Below are 27,545 nucleotides of genomic sequence, written 5' to 3'. Positions count from 1 at the left end.
CAGTAGAGTAGTGAGATCCTCCACGACTGACAGTAGAGTAGAGAGATCCTCCATGACTGACAATAGAGTAGTGAGATCCTCCATGACTGACAATAGAGTAGTGAGATCCTCCATGACTGACAGTAGAGTAGTGAGATCCTCCATGACTGACAGTAGAGTAGTGAGATCCTCCATGACTGACAGTAGAGTAGTGAGATCCTCCATGACTGACAGTAGAGTAGTGAGATCCTCCATAACTGACAGTAGAGTAGTGAGATCCTCCATGACTGACAGTAGAGTAGTGAGATCCTCCATGACTGACAGTACAGTAGTGAGAGATACCCCATGTCTGACAGTAGAATAGTGAGAGATCCTCCACGACTGACAGTAGAGTAGTGAGATCCTCCATGACTGACAGTGCAGTAGTGAGATCCTCCACGACTGACAGTAGAGTAGAGAGATCCTCCATGACTGACAGTAGAGTAGTGAGAGATCCTCCATGACTGACAGTAGTGAGAGATCCTCCATGACTGACAGTAGAGTAGTGAGAGATCCTCCATGACTGACAGTACAGTAGTGAGATCCCCCATGAACGACAGCAGAGTCATGAGATCCTCCATGACTGACAGTAGAGTAGTGAGATCCTCCATGACTGACTGTAGAGTAGTGAGATCCTCCATGACTGACTGTAGAGTAGTGAGATCATCCATGACTGACTGTAGAGTAGTGAGATCCTCCATGACTGACAGTAGAGTAGTGAGATCCTCCATGACTGACTGTAGAGTAGTGAGATCCTCCATGACTGACTGTATTGTAGTGAGATCCTCCATGACTGACTGTAGAGTAGTGAGATCTTCCATGACTGACAGTAGAGTAGTGAGATCCTCCATGACTGACAGTAGAGTAGTGAGATCCTCCATGACTGACAGTATAGTGAGAGATCCTCCATGACTGACAGTAGTGAGAGATCCTCCATGACTGACTGTAGAGTAGTGAGATCCTCCATGACTGACAGTAGAGTAGTGAGAGATCATCCATGACTGACAGTAGTGAGAGATCCTCCATGACTGACAGTAGAGTAGTGAGATCCTCCATGACTGACAGTAGAGTAGTGAGATCCTCCATGACTGACAGTAGAGTAGTGAGATCCTCCATGACTGACAGTAGAGTAGTGAGATCCTCCATGACTGACTGTAGAGTAGTGAGATCCTCCATGACTGACTGTAGAGTAGTGAGATCCTCCATGACTGACAGTAGAGTAGAGAGATCCTCCACGACTGACATTACAGTAGTGAGATCCTCCACGACTGACAGTAGAGTAGTGAGAGATCCTCCACGACTGACAGTAGAGTAGAGAGATCCTCCACGACTGACAGTAGAGTAGTGAGAGATCCTCCACGACTGACAGTAGAGTAGTGAGAGATCCTCCACAACTGACTGTAGAGTAGTGAGAGATCCTCCACGACTGACTGTAGAGTAGTGAGAGATCCTCCACGACTGACTGTAGAGTAGTGAGCGATCCTCCATGACTGACTGTAGAGTAGTGAGAGATCCTCCACGACTGACAGTAGAGAAGTGAGATCCTCCATGAATGATAGTACAGTTTATTTTATTATTATTTTTTATTTCACCTTTATTTAACCAGGTAGGCTAGTTGAGAACAAGTTCTCATTTACAACTGCGACCTGGTCAAGATAAAGCAAAGCAGTGCGACACAAACAACAACACAGAGTTACACATGGAATAAACAAGCGTACAGTCAATAACACAATAGGAAAAAAAAGATAGTCTATATACAGTGTGTGCAAATGGCATGAGGAGGTAAGGCAATAAATAGGCCATAGTAGTGAAGTAATTACAATTTAGCAACTTAACACTGGAGTGATAGATGTGCAGATGATCATGTGCAAGTAGATATACTGCTGTGCAAAAGAGCAGAAAAGTAAATAAAAACAATATGGGGATGAGGTAGGTAGATTGGATGGGCTATTTACAGATGGGCTATGTACAGCTGCAGCGGTCGGTTAACTGCTCAGATATTTGATGTTAAAAGTTAGTGAGGGAAATATTAGTCTCCAGCTTCAGCGATTTTTGCAGTTCGTTCCAGTCACTGGCAGCAGAGAACTGGAAGGAAAGGCGGCCAAAGGAGGAATAGGCTTTGGGGATGACCAGTGAAATATACCTGCTGGAGTGCTTGCTACGGGTGGGTGCTGCTATGGTGACCAGTGAACTGAGATAAGGCGGGGCTTTACCTAGCAAAGACTTATAGATGACAGTAGTGAGAGATCCTCCATGACTGCGAGCTGACTGGCTGCCTGGCTGCCTGGCAGGGCTGTGTGTTTCCAGAAGTGAATTACAGGCCGTGGGTCAATGTCAAGCCGATGAACACAGTGGCAGGAGCGGAATAAACAGAGCGGCACAGTGGAGGTGGGGGAGGAGCAGAGCTCCAAGGTCTACAGCTGCCTCTAAGGAGGCCTGTAGGGGGTAAGGCTTCCCTTGAGATTTCTAATGCTTCAGCAAGCAGTGTCAAGACGCGAGGAAGCCCCTGTCAGAGCCATTACAGTACAGAACACAAGACAGGGATCGATTCACCTGTCGGAGGGGCCACTGAGGACATGATATTAAATGACCGGTCCCCCTCTCTACTTCAGCGAGCCAGCGCAGCAGCTCCCCAGGTCTTAGTGTCTCATAATCCAGCAGACAGACTGCAGACAGACAGCATATAGCTGGCTGGCTCAGTAAGAAGTTGACTGGGTCGGTTTGATCCCAAACAGATCACATACAGAATGCTCTAAGACAAGTACTCTAAAGAGCTCTTAACCAATTAAATGGTTAGATTGATCAGTAGATTGATCAGTAGAAGAAAATATCTTACCCTAAATGTGACCCACCACCTGGATTCGGTCCTATGTAGCAACATTTGAAATGGTATTTTCTACATTGGATAAAAGTAGACTCAGAGCTAGAAATTTGTATATCATACACTGCAGTTGAGGAACAACGGGAAAGTGAGTCTGCATTGAAAGTTAATAAACTTGTAACCCCACTTTTTAGAAAATGACCCATTATATTTTTGGTACACCTACTGGAGAGCTCTTCTTTGTCTACAACCATTCAGCATTGTTCACACCCTCTTAAGCCTTAGCCCCACCCATTACTTTAAGGTTTCACATGTGAGGCCATGTGCTAAACAGAGTGAATACGTAGAGTAGTAAACAACCGAAGATTTCAAGACTAAAAGTGGTGAAAGTAGAGGCAAAAGGTAGTAGTATATTGGCCTATATCCTAATCTGATTTTGGTGCAGGTCATGTTGTACTTTACATTACGGTCTCTGGTAAACACACACTCTATCAAATAAAATCAAACTTTATTTGTCACATGCACAGGATACAAAAGGTATAAACGGTACAGTGAAATGGTTACTTGCACAGTGGAGTCTTGCATAGTGGTGTTAGCTAAACAATTAATCATCATCCCAACTCATAATACCACGCACCATGCATGAATCTGCAGGTAACTAAAGCTAACCAACTAGGTTCAATGTTTGCCAGCTAATATTAGGCTATAACTAGCAATACAAATGGCTTTCTGAGATACAAATAATATTACTAAACAGATCATACACATAACGTTAGCTAGCGAGCTAGCTAACAGTACGCTTTAACTTGCAATGAAAAACAAGTTTCAGCAAAAAATTTGAAACGTATAATATCTGAAAATGTAGCTAAACTCTTACCCATATACATTGATGAACACTTCTCCCTCTGTCATAGATGCCATGGTTGCCCTTAATTTGAAGATGTAATCCAGAGACAGGTGTTTTATACAACAGCCTCCTCTGTTCTCTTTTTGACTCTCTCCGTATTTGGCAATCATCTCTCTGCTTCCACCGGGCATTCCACTGATTACTAATATCAGTCAACTTCTTCCATGACAACAACACTGTTGATCGTTGTTTCTTCCCCTATCACGGTCATCAGAAGACTCTACAATTTCTAGTTCAATGAAAATGTTTTTTTACCTAAATCAGGTATTTCCTCATCGTCTGATTTAGTCAGGGAGAGTCAACATGGCACAATCATCCTCCAGAAAGTAGTCCATCACAACCTTTTCCCACTGATCTTTGTCAATAGCGCAATTAACTTCAGGGCAGCAATGCAACACCTTTTCAGTTATTCATGATATCTTAAAAAAGAATGCTGCGGTAGAAAGGATTATCCACACATATTGAGCAGCTCATGTTGTAGACAGAAGCATGTTACATGGCAGACCAATCCGAACTCATCTCTCGACATGTCCAGCTTATCCATTTTCTCAGCCAATAATGGATAGCAGGAAGGTTCCTGTATTTTTCCGTGGCTAAACCAACTAGGCTCAGAATTTAAAAATTGTATTCAAATTTACAGATGGCATACAAGTTTGCTATTAAGGCACATGAAAGTTCACATGTTCCAGAAGGCATTTCGGCCAAAAAACGCATATATTAAAAAAAGTCTTTAAAAAAAACGTTAAAATGTCTTTCCTGTGAAGTAGTGGCGTGCACATACTCCTGGCATCTTAAACGGGTAACACATTTAGAAAATTTGAAAAAAGCATTTGAAACAACACTATTTCTAAGTGATACATGAGTGAAACTAGACCAATGTTGGTACAATATACAGCCTCTTACTGTGGTGTTAATCCTGTCAATAAAAATTCAAAAATACGAGAGAAAAAACAACGACCGTACCGTCCACACAAGATGGGGCCGCTCTTGTTGTCCCGGCAACCTGTCCGGGGAAGCAGGAACATTTCACCGTCTGGGATCTCTCTTCGATCTTGTTCTTGTTGCAGCAGCGGTGGGCGGCGGTCACTTCACAGGTCCCTGCTTTGACATGCACTGCAAACACAGAGGTGGTTCCATGTTAGAATCATGTTCAACACTCCAGCTCCTGCAGAACAAATACTGTAAGCTACAGCTGTGTCTGCAAGGACAGATCTCAAATGACCCTATTCTCATTAGTGCACTTTGTATGTTTGGCCCAGGTTTGAACAGTCACATAGGGCTGCCACATTGGGCTCTGGTCAGAATAGGGCAGAGCATGAAAAAAGCAGTGTAACTGGCTTTGAGGTCCATATCTGAATTTGAGGGATACAGGAAGACAAAGACTGTACCCTACAGAGGCTTTGAAACACATACTCTTTGTATGTACCCTACAGAGTCTATCAGACACATCTTTGTTTGTACCCTACAGAGTCTATAAGAAATCTTTCTACAGTATGTACACTTCAGAGTCTAATCCCACTAAAGCAATGAGTATATTGATTGGGAATATCCCTCCTGATCTTAAATGGCCTTTAAAAAATCCAGAAAAGAGTGGGGAGGAGGAAGTGTATTAGAACCTACCAGGCAGGGACCTCTATATAGCTGACCTGCAGCTCACTGCAAAGATACATCTCTCGTGTACTTTCATGCTTAAATTGTTCTCCACGTAGGGGGCCTTTTCTTTCCTGCAACTGATGAATTATGCATAGGGAAAATCCTTCTTTAAAAGCTGAGAGGGCCACAATTTCAGTGGTGAGAACACGGACAATATAGTCATTGCTTCTTGAAGTAAGGGATATAAAAATACCCCTTATAGATTGGTGCTGAATTATTAATTCCAAGTATAAAATGTAGACTTTTTTTTGTGGAGATGTTTGAACTAGCAAAGCATCAATCCACAGCAACGTTAACAGAAATAGGTTGTCAATGATGTGTTTTTAAATGCCTCCTTTGATGTAAGTAATCGTGGACTGAAAGATCACAGAATTATTGTGTCAATTGAGTTTACATCTATAACAGTATGACCTGTGTTATACCATTTAAAGAATGAGCTTTTTAATATTTAGAATAATAATTTACTGCGGGTGATGATATCCTTCATGTACACAGTTGTCTTTTTAGATAATAAAAAAAAAAATCTATTTGTGTCTATTTTATATTCATTACCTTCCTTCTTAGTAGGCCTACGTGAAAGTCTTTCGTTTTTTACACATCATTGTCAAGGGGGAAAACGATTAAAAGTTTCAGTGTTATTTTCAGATCAGCCTTAATTACGCCTGTAAAGATTTTCAATTTGGGACCTGAATTGAAAATAGATTGAAAATGGGCCTCCATCTTGTCATTAGTGAGCAATCCAAAAATCTAATCTACAACATTAAAAACATTTTGCTTCCAATCAATAAGGGGCAATTCAAATTCCAACAAAAGGCCAGTTAACAATTGGTGATTGAGTGCTTTCCAGCCAACACAACCTTACTGATGCAAACACAGGTGAGGGTCTTCGCCTGTGATGTGATTATCTTTAAGCCACAGGCATACCCCTGGGTCATAGTTTCAATTGCTCAAATTGAGTATTCCAACTTTTTTGAAGAGGGGGAGATAGCTGTGTGTGACTGATACGGAATCAATAACGGTCCAGTAAAGCTCTGTGACACTCAGTCACTCTGTTACACTGGGAGATAAACAGAACAATCGAATGTCAGAGTTGAGAATTTGAGAACACACAATAGATTCAGAGAACTGTGAAATGTCATAACAATAGCTACCTGTGATTTCGCCATAATAATTTGATCAACTTGTTCACTAAAAAGTACTGAGCACTCCACAGCAGAGAACTTACTGCTTCAGCGCTTCAACCTCCAAACCGAGCAGCCATGTCTGCTAGCCCTGCATGGCTAGCTTTGCCAAGTCACCCGGTTCATCGGCTGCGCCTCCACCCCCAGCACGCCCACCAGGCTATTTGTGGTCTGAGAGAAGGAGAGCCAGCGCAACAGAGCTACCGTACAGGGTTGGGTCTGGGCTGGATAGCTGGAAGACTGGAAGGGTTTACTCATTAAGGTGCAGTTGGCAGCATGCAGCCAGAGCTGTGAGGAGAGGAACCTGTGAAAACTACTGATTAAACCTCAGGCCTCAGCAGCCCTCTACGGGTCAAGGTCACTGACTCAGGAGTCAAACCCCACACCAAGCAGTGTGCACGGTAGGGAGGGGGTAGGGGGGCAAGGTGAGGGAGATTAGGGTGTGGGTTACAGGGGTGAGGTGAGGGGTGAGGCGAGCCTGGGCTGGTAACTACATACAACAAAGAAAAGGCCATAAGCTGGCTGACTGCTGATCCTATGCCCTCAGACTACACCCTCAGCATATTGGGAGAAGGTGGAAGTGAAGTGTGAGAAATATGATGGTCCTGGTGCCCATACTGTAGATGGGCAGGATGCCCATACTGTAGATGGGCTAGATTCCCTGTTAAACAGTGCATTTGGAAAAGTACTTAGAACCCTTGACATTTTCCACATTTTGTTACATTACAGCCTTATTCTAAAATGGATTCAGTTGTTTTTTTCCCTCATCAATCTACACACAAATACCCCATAATGACAAAGCAAAAACAGGTATTTAGACATTTTTGCAAAGGTATACAAAAACAATTACGGAAATATTACATTTACATACGTATTCAAACCCTTTACTCAGTATATTGCTGAAGCACATTTAGCAGCTATTACAGCCTTGAATCTTCTTGGGTAAGACGCTACAAGCTTGGCACACCTGTATTTGAGGAGAGTCTCCCATTCTTCTCTGCAGATCCTCTCAAGCTCTGTCAGGTTGGATGGAGAGCGTCGCTGCACTGGCTGTCCCAAAGCCACTTCTGCATTGTCTTGGCTGTGTTCTTAGGGTCGCTGTCCTGTTGGAAGATGAACCTTTGCCCCAGTCTGAGGTCCTGAGCGCTCTGGAGCAGGTTTTCGTCAAGGATTTCTCTGTACTTTGCTCTGTTTATCTTTCCCTTGATCCTGATTAGTCTCCCAGTCCCTGCCAATGAAAAACATTGCCACAGCATGATGCTGCCACCACCATGCTTCACATTAGGGATAGTGCCAGGTTTCCTCCAGATATGACACTTGGCATTCATGCCAAAGAGATCAATCTCAGTTTCATCAGACAGATAATTTTTTTTCTCATGGTCTGAGAGAGCTTTAGGTGCATTTTGGCAACATCCAAGTGGGCTGTCATGTGTCTTTTACAGAGGAGTGGATTCTGTCTTGCCACTCTACCATAAAGGCCTGATTGGTGGAGAGCTGCAGAGATGGTTGTCCTTCTGGAAGGTTCTCCCATCTCCACAGAGGAACTCTGGAGCTCTGTCAGAGTGACATTCAGGTTTTTGGTCACCTCCCTGACCAAGGCCCTTCTCTCCCAATTGCTCAGGTTGACCGGGCGGCCAGGTCTAGGAACAGTCTTGGTGGTTCCAAACTTCTTCAATTTAAGAATGATGGAGGCCACTGGGGACATTTTCTGGTACCCTTCCCCAGATCTGTGCCTCGACACAATCCTGTCTCGGAGCTTTACAGACAATTTCTTTGACCTCATGGCTTGGTTTTTGTTCTGACATGCACTGTCAACTGTGGGACCTTATATAGACAGGCATGTGCCTTCCCAAATCATGTCCAAACAAATGAATTTACCACAGGTCGACTCCAAATAAGTTGTAAAAACATATTTTTTTACACATTTGCAAAAATAACTAAAAAACTGTTTTCGCTTTGTCATTATGGTGTATTGTGTGTAGGTTGATGAGATTTGTATTTATTTTATCAATTTTAGAAAAGGCTGTAACATAACAAAATGTGGAAAAAGGTAAGGGGTCTGTATACTTTCCGAATGCACAGTGTATACATGACCAAAAATATGTGTACACCTGCTCGTTGAACATCTCCTTCCAAAATCATGGGCATTAATGTGGAGTTGGTTCCCCATTTGCTGCTATAACAGCCTCCACTCTTCTGGGAAGGCTTTCCACTTAGATGTTGGAAAATTACTGCGGCTTCCATTCAGCCACAAGAGCATTAGTAAGGTTCGGTACTGATGTTGGGCGATTAGGCCTGGCTCACAGTCAGCGTTCCAATTCATCCCAAAGGTGTTCTATGGGTTTGAGGTCAGTGCTCTGTGCAGGCTAGTGAAGTTCTTTCACACCGATCTGGTGGCGGCAAGTTTTACACCACTCCAGCCTATGCTTGGTATTCAAGCCTACGCTTGGTATACTTGGTATACAGTTAACCGGGGTGGTGATCTTAGGCTTGTTTGCGGCTGCTCGGTCATGGAAACCCATTTTATGAAGGTCCCAAGGAACAGCTGTTGTGCTGATGTTGCTTCCAGAGGCAGTTTGGAACTCGGTAGTGAGTGTTGCAACCGAGGACAGACAATTTTCACGCGCTACGCTCTTCAGCACTCGGTGGTCCCATTCTGTGAGCTTGTGTGTCCCACCACTTCGCGGCAAAGCCGGTGTTGCTCCTAGATGTTTCCACTTCAGAACTTACAGTTAACCGGGGCAGCTCTAGCAGGGCAGAAATCTGATGAACTGACTTGTTGGAAAGGTGGCATTCTATGACGGTGCCACATTGAATGTCACTGAGCTCTTCAGTGAAGCCATTCTACTGCCAATTTTTGTCAGCAACGGGTGTTGCTGAAATAGCCAAATCCACTGGCTCATTCATCCCTCCTCTTTTCCTCTGTAACTATTCCCCAGATTAGGGTTCCAAGGGTTCCAAAAAATATACAGTACCAGTTGAAAGTTTGGACGCACCTACTCATTCAAGGTTTTTCATTCTCTACTAAATTGTAGAATAATAGTAAAGACATCAAAACTATGAAATAACACATATGGAATCATGTAGTAACCAACAAAAGTGTTAAACCAAAAAAATATATATTAAAAAAGTAGCCACCCTTTGCATTGATGACAACTTTGCACACGCTTGGCATTCTCTCAACCAGCTTCACCTGGAATGCTTTTCCAACAATCTTGAAGGAGTGCTGAGCACATGCTGAGCATATGTTGGCTGTTTTTCCTTCACTCTGTGGTCCAACTCATCCCAAACCATCTCAATTGGGTTGCGGTCGGGGGATTGTGGAGGCCAGGTCATCTGATGCTGCACTCCATCACTCTCCTTCTTGGTCAAAAAGCCCTTACACAGCCTGGAGGTGTGTTTTGGGTCATTGTCATGATAGTCCCACTAAGCGCAAAACAGATGGGATGGCGTATCACTGCAGAATGCTGTTGTAGCCATGCTGGTTAAGTGTGCCTTGAATTCTGAATAAATCACTGACAGTGTCATCAGCAAAGCACCCCCACACCGGCACATCTCCTCCTCCATGCTTCACGGTGGGAACCACACACACGGAGATCATCTGTGCACCTACTCTGCGTCTCACAAAGACACGGCGGTTGGAACCAAAAATTGCACATTTGACTCATCAGACCAAAGGACAGATTTCCACCGGTCTAATGTCCATTGCTTATGTTTCTTGGCCCAAGCAAGTCTCTTCTTATTACTGGTATCTTTTAGTAGTGGTTTCTTTGCAGCAATTCGGCCACCAAAGCCTGATTCATGTAGTCTCCTCTGAACAGTTGATGTTGAGATGTTTCTGTGACTTGAACTCTGTGAGGCATTTATTTGGGCTGCAATCTAAGGTGCAGTTAACTCTAATGAAGGTAACTCTGGGTCTCCCTTTCCTGTGGCAGTCTTCATGAGAGCCAGTTTAATCATAGTGCTTGATGGTTTTTGCGACTGCACTTGAAGAAACTTTGAAAGCTCTTGAAATTTTCCGGATTGACTGATGTTCATGTAATAAAGTAATGATGGGCTGTCGTTTCTCTTTGCTTATTTGAGCTGTTCTTCCCATAATATGGACTTGGTCTTTTACCAAATAAGGCTATGTTCTGTACCACCCCTACCTTATCACAACACAACTGATTGGGTCAAACGTATTAAGAAGGAAAGAAATTCCACAAATGAACTTTTAAGCACACCTGTTAATTTAAATGCATTCCAGGTGACTACCTCATGAAGCTGTCATCAAGGCAAAGGATGGCTACTTAGAAGAATCTCAAATATAAAATATATTTTGATTTGTTTAACACTTTTTTGGTTACTACATTACTCCATTTGTGTTATTTCATAGTTTTGATGTCACTATTATTCTACAATATAGAAAATAGTAAAAATAAATAGAAACCCTGGAATGAGTAGGTGTGTCCAAAGTTTTGACTAGTACTGTATATATTCTAATAATAATAATAATAATAATAATAATTTGAAGTGGTGTCCACATACTTTTGTATATATAGTGTACCATCAGGCTCATTAGGATCTCTTTGAGATCAGTGGAGAGGATGCAAAGTATTAATAGTATAGTCAGGATAATGTCTCAATGTGCCAGCTAGATAGAAGCTTCTCCTCTTTCTCTTGCAGTGTTGCCCTGCTGTGCTGGTCCAGACAGCTGGACCAAATGGCTCCCAACACCTGTGATCAATACGTTTCACTTAAACAATGTATATTAGGATTGTCATCAGTTAGAATCCCCCAGCACCCACGTCAGCAGGAAGGAGAGACTAATGAGGACTGGCGTGAGGTCCGGACCTCCGGGCAATCAATAGCACTTTAAGCACAGTGCTCCTCTCTGCAATCATATTAATTGATCCCTGAATGATAAGTGCCAACATGCATCCAGAAGTTATTTAGAGCTTTGATGAGTCACAGAAGAGAGAAACACTGATAAATCTAGTGGAGGCAAGAAGCAGCTAACGAGTATGTTTTCAGATTGTCTCATAGTATTATGGCATGGGGAGCTTTGCTTTTAAAGGCACAGCTTGAATTAATAAATTCTGTTGCAATAAATTCGGAATATTTTCTTATTGAACTGACAAGTATAGCACACACACAATTATATTTTATATATTTGTTTACAATAATCTACCCAGTGGACCTGTAGTTTGCAAATGTTCTTTACTGTCATACACATGTTATGTCATAAATAACTGCAAACTGTATTGCTGAACGCTTGTTAATTAAATTCATCCTGTACAAAAAGTAGACAAAAAACAGCACATTATAGTATGTGTGGCTAGTTTTGTGGTAAAAAAAATAATATTAAAATGTTCTGTAATATATTCAAACAGCTGTAACAAAATGTAAATGACGCTGAAGGATTTATGTTGACAAGCAATTCCAGACACAAGGCAATTTTAAGGTTTGGAGACTAACACTTGTCGAAAGCTATTTTCTTCTCAGGAATATGTTTGTTTTCAATTAATGTATGAGAATGATTGGTGGAAACGTCTAAAATCGAAAAATAGAAATGTGACCTATGAGCCATTTAAAAATAAAACTGTGCATAGTCAGTCTGCATGTAGCCTCAAACAAAAAAGGAATATTTGATGGATGTGCTCTCCTTTCAATTTCCCTGCTCAAAGATATTCTTTTTGAGTTGCTGTCATATTTTTCATCAATTGTTTGCTAACATGATGACAAATAATAAACAAAAACAAATGGAAAAGAATAGCCACATTTCCTGTGAGTTTATTTATGATATATGTTCATGGGGGAAATTAGCATTGCAGTGTGGCAGTCACTTGTCTTGATACACCCTGTATTCTCCAGAAAGTGTCTCAGGCGTTTGTTTTGTGCAGCATACAAAACACTGACAAAGAGGTTGAGAAAGTCAAGCCGCAGCAGAAAATAAAGAGAATTCCGCATTGAACCAAATAGCAATGAAAACTGCATCGCTGTGAATATTAGAATTTCAGTTCATACAACATCCTAGATAAAAGAAATGTACCTTTTAACTTGTCAGTCATACTAAGTGAAAATAACGCAGAAAAATGGCACACACGCATCATAAAATTATGGTGATTGTGGAAAATCTTCAGTGAAACCTTCGAAGCAAACATCTGCTTTTGGTCAACATTTACCATGGGTCCATGCTATCTGGGATCCTTGGGACATCCCTACCCAATTGAAGTATACATTTTATGGTTAAGGTAAGGGTTAGGGTTAGGTAAGGGTTATGGTTAAGTTTAGGGTTAAGGTAGGAGTTGGGTTTAGAATAGGGATGTCTCAACGATCTTGAATAGTACTAACCATTTACCATGCCTCCTCTCCGTGAACAAGTTTCAATCAGGAGGTGAATAAATGACTGTCCAGTATGTAGGCGGCAGGTAGCTTAGTGGTTAGAGTGTTGGGCCAGTAACCGAAAAGTTGCTGGATTGAATCCCCGAGCTGACAAGGTAATAATCTGTCATTCTGCCCCTGAGCAAGGCAGATAACCCACTGTTAACCGGGGGTCGAAGACATGGGTGTCCATTATGGCAGCCCCCGAACCTCTCTGACTCGGGTTGGGTTAAATGCGGAAGATACATTTCAGTTGTACAACTGACTAGGTATCCCCCTTTCCCTACTCTGGCTAAATTAACTCCAGAGCTGACTTGTTTCCCAGGCCCTTACTAGAATGGGCTCTAAGGTGGCAAAATTCTGCTAGCTTTTCTCAAAATTCTCAGGTTCCCAGAAAGCTTGATTGGAAGATTCCCAGAATCAGGAGGCAATAAGCAGGAAATCTGGTATCCTCCAACCATGACTTTTGTAAAACTTGGGAATTTTGCAACACTAAGGGGTTCAAAAGCATTCTAAAGGAATGTTCTTCAACGGTCATCTACTTCAAATGCACCTCAGACAGAGAGTAAGACTGCCTTCTAACTGTACCCTTCTGACAGTGTGCATCAGACTCAGCAGTTCAGTCTAGCACAAGGAGGAGAAGGAGAGGACACCGTGTTCCGCCATCACATCAGCCTTCACCACTGCAACAACCTTGAAGAGAAGTCTAACTAACTACCTCATTCTGGTCAATGTGCAGCAATCGTTGAGGGTTGTTTTAAGCACAGTTCTGTATATCATATCTATTGGCTCACTGACACAGACATAGGGCTTATAATACGGCAACATGAGAGAGGGGCGTTTTAAATGCCTGTAGGCTTTTAAAGCATCCACTGGCTTTTTACTGCAGAAATCGTCAATATATACAAAGGCTTAACTGAAACCAGGTTAAAGAGGGTTAGAGCACTGTAGAAGCTACAGTATAAGATCAAACAAGACACATTCAGTTAGGACTACTGTGTTTTGCACAGTTTGATCTAATACTGTAGCCAGCACATCCTCATGGTTATTATTACTCACTCACAGACACTGCTGAGGGCATTAAAAGCTTTTTGGATAGATAGATAGATAGATAGATAGATAGATAGATAGATAGATAGATAGATAGGAAAAGATAGATAGATAGATTATAGATAGATAGATAGATAGATAGATAGATAGATAGATAGATAGATAGATAGATAGATAGATAGATAGATAGATAGATAGATAGATAGATAGATAGATAGATAGATAGATAGATAGATAGATAGATAGATAGATAGATAGATAGATAGATAGATAGATAGATAGATAGATAGATAGATAGATAGATAGATAGATAGATAGATAGATAGAACCCAATTACCTAGTCACCGCCACAGCAATTTACAGCCAGTCACTTATGAAACGGGTATGAACTAATGAGAGAACCAAGCTGACCATCTGGGCTGCGCAGGAACAGAGCTCAAACACACTCGCACGACAGGACCCAGGCTGGGTCACACTATCAGGGAGGCTGAGTTAGTAGGCTGATCTAAAATGTTCAAGTTGAATTAATGTCACAAATGTAAACGTTGTTTCCTGACCGTGTTGTTGACAGCAATAGTCTGTGTTTGCATCTTCCTGACAGACAGGAAACTAACTTCTCTGTCCACTGAGGCACAAACGGAACCAAGCCTCTGGTTTAGCTTCACTGACTCCTTTTTTTAACCAGAAAAGGAAGAAAACAAAATGTCCTTAACCGCATTTCCTGTTTGTGCTGCTCTCCCTTTTCAACCCACGGAATAGGGATGCTAAATCACAACACTGTCAACAGAGTCACAGGCCAGTGTGGGCCCAGACCACAGCAGCCAGCAAAACAGGTAGACAATAGAAACACCATGAATAAATGATGACTAGATTTTATGCTCAAGCTGCTCATGAAGCATTTAAGACTAAGGAGAGATGGTACTGTACAGTACAGCCACAAAATGCTGAGTATATGACTGTCTGTCTGCTACATTTTGTATTGTCAAAAGTCTAAGCAGTGATGTAATACCTGGGATCAATCCTAAGGTCCTCATAACGGCAGTTAAACATTTGCAAAAAGAGAAACAAAGAGAGGACAGAGCGAGGAGGGAGAGATGTATGGACTAGGTGAAAGAGGTATATGAAAAAGAGATAGTGGAGATAGTTTTTTTCCACCTCTATCATGTTATAGCATTTAAAGCAGGCATAGAAATATTGGTTCCCTGAGACATTCATCCCTCAAGCTTCCTGAGCAATGGGAGTACGTCTCAGAAGACTTATGCTTAATTGGCTTACGGTATTCTGAAGAGATTGACTCATATCTCTCCTGCTGTAAACCTGCTGAGCTCGACAATCACACTTGGTTGTGCCCAGGAAATAAGCCCACATCACAGAGACAGGCTAGAGAAAGCTCCACAGATGCCAAAGTGTCTCTGAGTATACTTTTGCAGTAGGCCTAACTGACGCTTTTCAATAGTTTTACCTGTGCAACAAAACAAAACTATAGAAGAATGTAAAAAGTCAACCAAACCAAATGTTTGGATGACTTTATACAGGCTTCCACAGTTTTCCCATGGTTTTGTTTTGTTGCACAGGTATAGTACTAAACTATAGTTAGCATAAGGCCTACTGAGAAATATAAGGTGCTCTATAAGGTGCTCTTAAAGCAACAAGGAGCAAATATAGAGGACATAATATGATACTATACATAAGCCATAAACTATGGACTTCAGACAGATGAGTACGCCTTACTTGACCATCACTACAACATCAACTGTATCTTGACACCCTCAGTCACAAGCCAGACTCTTGACAGTCGTTGTAAATGCAGGACTGGAGGAGAACATTATTCAACTTTGGCTCAGAGAGCATCGTATGCCTCGAAATCCACTGTGTTGATGAGTAGAGGTGTTTCTGATTGTGAAGCTCCTTTTCCTTGGTAGAATCAATAACTACTGTGTAAACCTGGGAACTCCAGAACACACCGCTATGCGTTATTGTGTTAACATAAAGAGCTATTCTGCAGTACATGCACATTCTACCAGGGTTTGTTTAGAGTCTGCATTGCAGCATTGCACAGACACTTGCTATTTGGCTAATCTACTCTATCACACATTGGCATTGTAGTTCCATTCACCAAAGCGTATTATCTGTATATAACATGTTAAACTGTATCATTAACCATTATTAATCCTCTCTGGTTCATTACCATAAAACAGATACGCTTTCTCTCAAAATATCCCCAACAGCAATGGCCTCAGTTGTCCTTCTCACCCTTGTCGTCTGCAGTGTGGTGACAACCCTCCAAGAGGCCATAGCAGGAGAGAGTTCATAGTGTATAGTGTAGCAGCATGTGAATCTTGTTCATTTCTATATTCTCTCATCTCACACGCTACACATACTCGTTATCTGTCAGAGAGCCGTCATGTCACCTCTAAATGGGTTGCAGACTCCTCTCTCAGAGTGTAAACCGATTGTGCTAACGCTCCACTCTCGGGGTTGATTGACAGGCAGAATGTCAGGAGACATCCAGAATGTCAGGAGACACCCAGAATGTCAGCAGACACCCAGAGCTGTGGAGCAACAAAGGGGGGATAAGGCCCTTGTTCGCCGCGTGAGAGTGGCACATATTTCCAGTTCTATCTCCAGTCGGCTACAATAAGGGAATCATGATTTGAATACTGAGAGGTGTCTTTATCTCTCTGAGTTTTGCTACTGTAGATATAATCAGTTGAACAGGCTGCATATACAGTGCCTTCGGAAAGTATTCAGACCCCTTGACTTTTTCCACATTTTGTTACTTTACAGCCTTATTCTCAAATTTATTTTTAAAAAATGTCCTCAGCAATCTAGACACACTACCCCATAATGACAAAGAGACAACAGGTTTTTAGATTTTTTTTGCAAAATAAAATGTTTTTACATAAGTATTCAGACCCTTTGCAATGAGACTCAAAATTGAGCAATGGAACAACATTGATCATCCTTGAGAAGTTTCTACAACTTGATTGGAGTCCATTGTGGTAAATTCAATTGATAGAACATGATTTGGAAAGGCACACACCTGTCTATATAAGGTGCCACAGTTGACAGTGCATGTCAGAGCAAAAACCAAGCCATGAGGTCGAAGGAATTGTCCGTAGAGCTCCGAGACAGGATTGTGTCGAGGCACAGATCTGGGGAAGGGTACTAAAAAAAATCTGCTGCATTGAAAGTCCCCAAGAACACAGTGGCCTCCATCATTCTTAAATTAAAGAAATTCGTAACCACCAAGACTCTTCCTACAACTAGCCGCCTGGCCAAACTGCGCAATCGGGGGAGAAGGGCCATGGTCTGGGATGTGACCAAAAACCTGATTTTCACTCTGACAGAGTTCCTTTGTGGAGATGGGAGAACCTTCCAGAAGGACAACCATCTCTGTAGCACTCCACCAATCAGGCCTTTATGGTAGAGTGGCCAGATGAAAGCCACATGACAGCCTGCTTGCAGTTTGCCAAAAGGCATCTAAAGATTCTCAGACCATGAGAAACAAGATTCTCTGGTCTGATGAAACCAAGATTGAACTCTTTGGCCTGAATGCCAAGCGTCACATCTTGAGGAAACCTGGCACCATCACTACGGTGAAGCATGGTGGTGGCAGCATCATGCTGTGGGGATGTTTTTCAGCGGCAAGGACTGGGAGACTAATCAGGATTGAGGCAAAGATGAATGGCGCAAAGTACAGAGAGATCCTTGATGAAAACCTGTTACAGAGCGCTCAGGACCTCAAACTGCGGCGAAGATTCATCTTCCAACAGGACAGCGACCCTAAGCACACAGCTAAGACAACGCAGGAGTGGCTTCGGAACAAGTCTCTGAATGTCCTTGAGTGGCCCAGCCAGAGCCCGGACTTGAACCCAATCAAACATCTCTGGAGATACCTGAAAATAGCTGTGCAGCGACGCTCCCCATCCAACCTGACAGAACTTGAGAGGATCTGCATAGAAGAATAGAAGAATGGGAGAAACAAATACAAGTGTTGCCAAGCTTGTAGCGTCATACCTAAGAAGACTCAAGGCTGTAATTGCTGAAAAAATTGCTTCAACAAAGTACAGATTAAAGGGTCTGAATACAGTACTTAGGTAAATGTGATATTTCAGTTTTTTAAATATAAATTAGCAAAAATGTATAAAAATCTGTTTTTTCTTTGTCATTATGGGTTATTGTGTGTCGAGTGATTAGGGAAAATACGATTTCATACATTTTTGAATAAGACTGTAACCTAACAAATTTGGAAAAAGTAAAGGTGTCTGAATACTTTCCATAGGCACTGTATATGTTTAGAAATCCACTTATGACCAAAGGTGGAATATTACCTATACTATTTGCAGTAATATCCGTTCTCATTCTAAATAGTGGATTGCCTTGGAGAACAATAGATTTGAGTATTCACCAACCAACCTGTAGTGCCCAGCTGCTGAGTTGCTATAGTCACCCCCAGGTCAAGGTGAATATGACCTGACAATTTTCTCTCAACTCACAATATGTGCCTTTCCCTAATAGGCCACACTGCAGAACAATGTCAAGAGACCTTTAAAAAAAAGCAATTTCCAGAATCTCTCCAGCAGTCCCACCCATTATATTTTATGCTCCATTCACATAAAACGTGCTGCTCAGCCTTGGTTGTTTTTTATGGGTTCGATGTGGACACTGTGCCGTGCTGTGCTGTACTTCATTCCAGCAGAGAGATGCAAGCCGGGGGGTAAAGGAGACATCGAGCACAGCTGAGAGATGGAGAGGCGATTGATAGACTGAATTTTAGAAGCTTACATTTCCATCGTTGCATGGCTGGAAAGAAAGGAGTGGAAGAAGAGACTACCCATGGCTCTGTGATTGCTGCTGGGGTGGGGTTCTCCCACTGAAAACCCTGTTCAATGTTGCTTGGCTGGGAATGAGCACTGGTAAATGTCTGGAAGGATTTATATTATCTAACTGCACTTCAAAGGACAGTTATTAAAGCACATTTCTTTAATTAACGATCAGGGGCCGTCAATCTGCAACAGTAATAACAGCATGGGAATTAGTGTTTAGAAGAGGACATTAAACTTGCCTGACTTATTGTCAGCAATGTTGGGATAGCACTGTGACAAAACACTCCGATGGTAGGCTATTTGAAACATTCAGTCAGATGCTACGCTATTTGAAACATTCAGTCAGATGCTAAGCTATTTGAAACATTCAGTCAGATGCTAAGCTATTTGAAACATTCAGTCATATGCTACGCTATTTGAAACATTCAGTCAGATGCTAAGCTATTTGAAACATGCAGTCAGATGCTAAGCTATTTGAAACATTCAGTCAGATGCTACGCTATTTGAAACATTCAGTCAGATGCTAAGCTATTTGAAACGTGCAGTCAGATGCTAAGCTATTTGAAACATTCAGTCAGATGCTACGCTATTTGAAACATTCAGTCAGATGCTAAGCTATTTGAAACATTCAGTCAGATGCTACGCTATTTGAAACATTCAGTCAGATGCTAAGCTATTTGAAACATTCAGTCAGATGCTAAGCTATGCCTCGGCTGTGGGAGGGAAATAAAGCATAATCACAATAAAGAGCCCACAAACATATTACCCAGAGGGAATGGAAGAGATATGTTGTACGATGGTGTATATATTTGGATCCCCATTAGCTTCTACTTTAAACTGAATAGGCCTTAGAAAATAAAATGTATTCTAGGAAGTGGTATGAGCCAATTATAGCTCACCATGAAGCGAACCAATCATCACTCACCACATTTGATTAGAATCATGACGTCAAGGATAACAGAAATATCCATGGTCTTCTGCCAATGGCATACTTCCTCCAAAATGCTAATATCCCTCGCTGTAGAAATATAATAATCTTAATGAGCACTTGAAGAAATGTTTTCAATCACCAAGAGAAAATTTGAAAAATATATTGAACTGACACAAATCATTATCTTTACCCATGTACTAAACCTGCTCCCTGTAAATAGCACATAGGCCTACATATATAGACTACATGGGCTGAATATTTCAGCTCAATCACGAGCTAATCACACACAACCAAGAGGAACATGTTCTGAACCATAATCCTGACTTTGACACATTACCACCATATAATCTTTATAGTATATAATGCCCATCATTGGCATATTTATTGCTCTAAATTATTCAAGGCATTAGAAATTCAACAGAGAGTGTTAAAATCCGAGTGCAAAAGAATGGGACGGTGGCCAATTTGGAAGGTGATATCCTCAGCCTCAACCAAGCGTTTCCAGTTAACAACAACACAATTGACTGAACTTAAAAGGGGTTCCAATTGCCAGGTAAGGGCAAGGCTCTCAGTGTAGAACCAATTACTGCTACGCTGTTAGCACTTCTCCGCTAATTGCATTCATCATCACTGCAAATTCATTATCATCGAGTCGAAGATCGAGGATCTCATCCCCGTCCCTCATTTCTATCAAAATCTAAAAACCACCAGGTTTCTTTTGAGTTACAGGGTAGTTAGAGGTAGGTAACTAGCTTCCAATGTGGTGTGGGATAATGGCTTTCTATTGGAACTCTAATTGGAGAAGGACAGGAGAGAGTGATCACTGCAGAGATGTGTGAACCGCTGGGCCACAGCAGGGGGTTCAGTAGTACAATGAAAGATCATTTGAGATCATTTAGAGACACTCAACTAATGACTTGTCTAATTCAACCACTATTGACCTGACAACTACAGAAGTAACGACTCTTAACCTGATAACTACCATAGTAACCACTCTTGACCTGATAACTACAGTAGTAACCACTCTTAACCTGATAACTACAGTAGTAACCACTCTTAACCTGATAACTACAGTAGTAACCACTCTTGACCTGATAACTACAGTAGTAACCACTCTTGACCTGATAACTACAGTAGTAACAACTCTTCACCTGATAACTACATTAGTAACCACTCTTAACCTAATAACTACATTAGTAACCACTCTTGACCTGATAACTACAGAAGTAACCACTCTTAAACTGAAAACTACAGTAGTAACCACTCTTCACCTGATAACTACATTAGTAACCACTCTTGACCTGAACTACAGTAGTAACCACTCTTGACCTGGTAACTACAGTAGTAACCACTCTTAACCTGATAACTACAGTAGTAACCACTCTTCACCTGATAACTACATTAGTAACCACTCTTGACCTGATAACTACAGTAGTAACCACTCTTAACCTGATAACTACAGTAGTAACCACTCTTAACCTGATAACTACAGTAGTAACCACTGTTGACCTGATAACTACAGTAGTAATCACTCTTAACCTGATAACTACAGTAGTAACCACTCTTTACCTGATAACTACAGTAGTAACCACTCTTGACCTGATAACTACAGTAGTAACCACTCTTAACCTGATAACTACAGTAGTAATACCTCGTAACCTAATAACTACAGTAGTAACCACTCGTAACCTGATAACTATAGTAGTAACCACTCTTGTCCTGATAACTATAGTAGTAACCACTCTTGACCTGATAACTATAGTAGTAACCACTCTTAACCTGATAACTACCATAGTAACCACTCTTAACCTGATAACTACCGTAGTAACCACTGTTGACCTGATAACTACAGTCGTAACCACTCAACCTGATAACTACAGTAGTAACCACTCTTAACCTGATAACTACAGTCGTAACCACTCTTAACCTGATAACTACAGTGGTAACCACTCTTGACCTGATAACTACCGTAGTAACCACTCTTAACCTGATAACTACCGTAGCAACCACTCTTGACCTGATAACTACCGTAGTAACCACTCTTAACCTGATAACTACCGTAGCAACCACTCTTGACCTGATAACTACAGTAGTAACCACTCTTAACCTGATAACTACCGTAGTAACCACTGTTGACCTGATAACTACAGTAGTAACCACTCTTGACCTGATAACTACAGTAGTAACCACTCTTAACCTGATAACTAGTCGTAACCACTCTTAACCTGATAACTACAGTGGTAACCACTCTTGACCTGATAACTACAGTAGTAACCACTCTTAACCTGATAACTACAGTCATAACCACTCTTAACCTGATAACTACAGTGGTAACCACTCTTGACCTGATAACTACCTTAGTAACCACTCTTAACCTGATAACTACAGTAGTAACTACTCTTGACCTGATAACTACAGTACAGTAGTAACCACTCTTAACCTGATAACTACCGTAGCAACCACTCTTGACCTGATAACTACAGTAGTAACCACTCTTAACCTGATAACTACCGTAGTAACCACTGTTGACCTGAACTACAGTAGTAACCACTCTTAACCTGATAACTACAGTAGTAACCACTCTTGACCTGATAACTACAGTAGTAACCACTCTTGTGTGATAGTTGTTGTTATTCATACTAACCCAACAATGCTTGTAAGGTATTGTTAACTTTCAAGCAAATCAACTCATATGTCTTTCTGTTATGACTCAACCTTTTACACGATAAATAATTCACCTAATGTGGCAACGTTCCTAAACACCTCACAAAGCACAGAAGAACAACAACAACATACTGCAGTCTGCATATGAAAGATTCAAATCTCTAAGCGTTTACTATCCACTTCTTAAACAAATGGTATTTCTATATCAAATGTCTTCCTCCAGAACCTCAGTCCTTCATGGATAAACACTGCATCAAACCTCACATCCTCCCAGCTCATATAACCAGCTGCCATTCAGAGAGGTCTATAGCATAGGACTAATCTCAATGGTCTGCCACTAGGAAACAGAGCCACCTGACCTGACCCCCTCCCCTGTCTGTCACCAACAGCGCATTTCAAACAGGCCCCACATCTCCATCATTTCCGTTTCCTCATCTTTATCTCCTCATCCCGATACATTGACATGGGCCACACACACGCTCTGTCTTCTACACCACGTTCAGCTCTGTCCCTAGGGAGGCCATGACCTGCTCTGCCGCCACTGCCTGCCTGCTGCCCAGCAGAATGACAGCACTAGTCCCAGAGCTATGCTGTTCTCTCTGCCCTATTTTGGCTGTAGGCTACTTGATGTACACCATTACAAATCTCCAAGGCTCCCTAAAGACACACATGGCATTCAGAGTACAGAGTACAGACATCAGTCAGCCAGTCAGAACCAGTCTGATGTCATTATCTCACTGTTAGAAGACGGTATACTATATCTTTCAGAGGGGGGATACGGAAGCAGGAAATGCATTACAGTGACTGTTTGATTTCAAATCAAATTTTATTTGTCATATGCGCCGAATACAACAGGTGTAGACCTTACAGTGAAATGCTTAATTACAAGCCCTTAATCAACAATGCAGTTTTAAGAAAAATAAGAAATAAAAGTAACAAATAATTAAAGAGCATCAGTAAAATAATAATAGTGAGACTATATACAGTCGTGGCCAAAAGTTTTGAGAATGACACAAATATTAATTTTCACAAAGGCTGCTGCCTCAGTTTGTATGATGGCAATTTGCATATACTCCAGAATATTATGAAGAGTGATCAGATGAATTGCAATTAATTGCAAAGTCTCTCTTTGCCATGCAAATGAACTGAATCCCCAAAAAACATTTCCACTGCATTTCAGCCCTGCCACAAAAGGACCAGCTGACATCATGTCAGTGATTCTCTCATTAACACAGGTGTGAGTATTGACGAGGACAAGGGTGGAGATCACTCTGTCATGCTGATTGAGTTCGAATAACAGACTGGAAGCTTCAAAAGGAGTGTGGTGCTTGGAATCATTGTTCTTCCTCTGTCAGCCATGATTACCTGCAAGGAAACACGTGCCGTCATCATTGCTTTGCACAAAAAGGGCTTCACAGGCAAGGATATTGCTGCCAGTAAGATTGCACCTAAATCAACCATTTATCGGATCATCAAGAACTTCAAGGAGAGCGGTTCAATTGTTGTGAAGAAGGCTTCAGGGTGCCCATGAAAATCCAGCAAGTGCCAGGACCGTCTCCTAAAGTTGATTCAGCTGCGGGATCGGGGCACCACCAGTACAGAGCTTGCTCAGGAATGGCAGCAGGCAGGTGTGAGTGCATCTGCACGCCCCAGTGAGGCGAAGACTTTTGGAGGATGGCCTGGTGTCAAGAAGGGCAGCAAAGAAGCCACTTCTCTCCAGGAAAAACATCAGGGACAGACTGATATTCTGCAAAAGGTACAGGGATTGGACTGCTGAGGACTGGGGTAAAGTCATTTTCTCTGATGAATCCCTATTCCGATTGTTTTGGGCATCTGGAAAAAAGGTGAGCGCTACCATCAGTCCTGTGTCATGCCAACAGTAAGGCATCCTGAGACCATTTATGTGTGAGGTTACTTCTCAGCCAAGGGAGTGGGCTCACTCACAATGTTGCCTAAGAACACAGCCATGAATAAAGAATGGTACCAACACATCCTCTGAGAGCAACTTCTCCCAACCATCCAGGAACAGTTTGGTGATGAAAAATGCCTTTTTTCCAGCATGATGGAGCACCTTGCCATAAGGCAAAAGTGATAACTAAGTGGCTCAGGGAACAAAACATCAATATTTTTGGAAACTTCCCAGACCTTAATCCCATTGAGAATTGTGGTCAATCCTCAAGAGGCGGGTGGACAAACAAAAACCCACAAATTCTGACAAACTCCAAGCATTGATTATGCAAGAATGGGCTGCCATCAGTCAGGATATGGCCCAGAAGTTAATTGACAGCATGCCAGGGTGGATTGCAAAGCTCTTGAAAAAGAACGGTCAACACTGCAAATATTGACTCTGCATCAACTTCATGTAATTGTCAATAAAAGCCTTTGACACTTATGAAATGCTTGTAATTATACTTCAGTATTCCATAGTAACATCTGACAAAAATATCTAAAGACACTGAGGCAGCAAACTTTGTGGAAATTAATATTTGTGTCATTCTCAAAACTCTTGGCCATGACTGTACAGGGGGTACCGGTACAGAGTCAATGTGATTTGATTATTAAAATGGAAAAGCTGAAGGCAGGAACAGGTTATGGGTTGTTTCAACACAGAACAAAATAGTAAATATCGGTAGGCTGACTTAAATATTTGGTTTCTATTCTAAACATACAAGAGATTAGACAGCCAAGTCATGGCTGGTTCACATAATGCTAGTCATACGAATTACCTCTGCACCCTGTGATTGGTCGACATCTCTGTCGATCTGACCTTTCTCATTGAAACATCTATGGTGCGCATTATATGGTTGTTAGATTCTCGTTAATTACTCATTGGTCACACAAGACCTGTGTGGTTGGGTGTCAGGTGATATCACTGCGACTGACAGTAGCTCACTGTAGAAATTCAAAAATGAAAATCTCAAATAAGACATAAGTATCCAAACTACCATGATATGCTGTTGTGATGATGAACAAACCAAGATCAGTTTTAAATATCCATTCTGATTTGTAAAGGAACTGTCTCCTCATGATATGAAAGAATGGTGGCGCAGCAGTCTAAGGCACTGTATCTCAGTTCAATAGGTGTCACTACAGTCCTTGGTTTGAATCACCTCCGGCTGTGATTGGGAGTCCCATAGGGAGGCGCACAATTGGCCCAGCGTCGTCTGGGTTTGGCTGGGGTAGGCTGTCATTGTAAATAAGAATTTGTTCTTAACTGTACTTGCCTGGTTAAATAAAAAAAACATGTTTTTGACTAAAATGCTAATTCATATTTGCATATAAAAACAAGAATCTCATGGAGCATAAGAACCAGTGTGAGAATGATCCATTAGAGTGCATTACACAGTTTTAGAAAGTATTCACCATAAGCAAATATGCAAATATGGCGCTGGAATGCAAATGAGGGGGAATGACTGCACAATTTCAACTCATAAGCATATCTGCACAGTCTCATGTGATGTTAGTTAAACCTTAAACCCAACATAAACCAACAAAATAAATAAAAAATTTGAATACATTTTGGGATTCAGAGTTTTACAGCATATATGAGCAGTAAGGTTTAATCCCTTACACTGTGAGATGTAACAGAGTGTGAGCATTTCATCTCCAGAAAAGCAGAGCTGTCACACCGCATCACACAATCAGCTTGGCCAATGTGTTTTTCACGCCCGCTTTACTTTCCACTGCATTTCAGCATCTGGCCATCCGGCTGCTGACTGACTAACAAATCAGAGAGAGCCTGATTGCTGTTTTCAAAATGAGATAAAAAATGGATCTGCTCGTAGTAATGTTTTTTATTTGAATGAAATAAAGCCATTGAAAGATATCCACACGATTGATGTGTTGTGTGTGATTCAGGCGCACTTTTGATCTAGCGATTTCATGGATCTAAGTTGTACACTGTAGATCACACCAGCAAAAAGAAAAACTGGTTTCTCTGTCTCCCCCCCCCGTCTCCCTCTCATGACTATAACTAATGAATGTGGATGGTGCTTTGGGGGCTTGCAGTCTTATTAATGTGCTCGGCTGTGCTCTCGTCAGGTTACGGTGAAAGGTTCAATTGCTCTGGCGAGGCCCCCACCTCAATAAACAGCGGTGCTAAAGAGGTTTGTTTATTGGGCAGACCTTGGCTTGACCTCTGAAGCTGCGGAACCTGCCTTGTGATTACCTCAGTGTTGGCCCTGCCCTCAGAGACCAGTGGCTGGCAACTAGTCCACTTCCCAGGGCTGTCGAGTGGCTGTGTGGTCTGGCCATCTCTTCAAAATCAATCACACTCACTCCGCATAGTGGTGCACCCACCTCTATGGAAACGAACATGGCTTGTGGCCATACTACAGGCGCTTGGATACTAGTAGATTTTTGGAAGACTAATAATGTACTCAAGTGAGTTTATCATGAGAACATTTGAAACTTTAGGTCTTTTCCCTGTCTCTAGTAGCCTGGGGTTTCATTTAATCTGTGATCACAGTGTTGCTGTTCCAGTGTTGTTGTTTTGTCTAATGCAGAGATGTCTCTCCAGTCGGCTGTCGTTATGACCTCATTATTTCAATGTGATGTCACAGTTTCTACCTTTTCGCCCTGGGGAGCACTCACTCTCTCCCAATCACTAAAATCACTCTGAACTTCACAACGGTTCTCCTAAAGCTTCAAATGTCTGTTGATTTGTTATATTGGCTTTTTGTTCGAAGCCAAAAAAACTCCAAATCAATACGTGACCCCAGAGCACCGTACATTCCTATCTACATCAGCCTCTCCTCATTTCACTGTCACACAACTAATACGTGTCCATTCATTATTTACAGTGAGATCTGTTGGAGTGAAGAACTGATCCATATGACTGCTTTTACAGTGAGATCTGTTGGAGCGAAAAACTGATCCATATGACTGCTTTTACAGTAGGCTACATTATCCTAGCACCTGACCATTGTAAACAACCTCACCTCTTCACTGTGATAGCTGATAGCAATGTGTTGTGGTGAGCTTTCTGGCCCAAAATGTCTGCCTGACATCGACTAGTTGGAAGCTACTAAAGCCATACAATGTCAAGTGCTTTGAAGACCTGGTGGAAGAGATATGTTAAGCCATGTAAATCAAATCCATCATACTGTATAGGAAATATTTTACATTA

The 27,545-nt window shown here is 41.8% G+C and overlaps 1 protein-coding gene across 2 annotated transcripts in view; it reads right to left on the bottom strand.

The window, feature by feature from the left end:
• LOC106566044 (chemokine-like protein TAFA-2) overlaps nucleotides 1–27,545 on the bottom strand; it is a 140,790-nt gene that overhangs the window by 26,093 nt on the left and 87,152 nt on the right. For both annotated transcript variants that reach the window (XR_001319791.2, XM_014133851.2), the window contains exon 3: nucleotides 4,710–4,859. Coding sequence is in view for 1 of the 2 variants with exons in the window: in XM_014133851.2 (XP_013989326.1) it covers nucleotides 4,710–4,859 (150 nt within the window). In the remaining variant the exon portion in view is untranslated. The remainder of the gene's footprint in view (nucleotides 1–4,709; nucleotides 4,860–27,545) is intronic.

The sequence above is a fragment of the Salmo salar genome, chromosome ssa12 (genome assembly GCF_905237065.1).
Source record: "Salmo salar chromosome ssa12, Ssal_v3.1, whole genome shotgun sequence".
Taxonomy (NCBI): Eukaryota; Metazoa; Chordata; class Actinopteri; order Salmoniformes; family Salmonidae; genus Salmo; species Salmo salar.
Note: the sequence above shows the minus strand (reverse complement) of the source record. Positions and strands in the feature narration are given on the sequence as shown.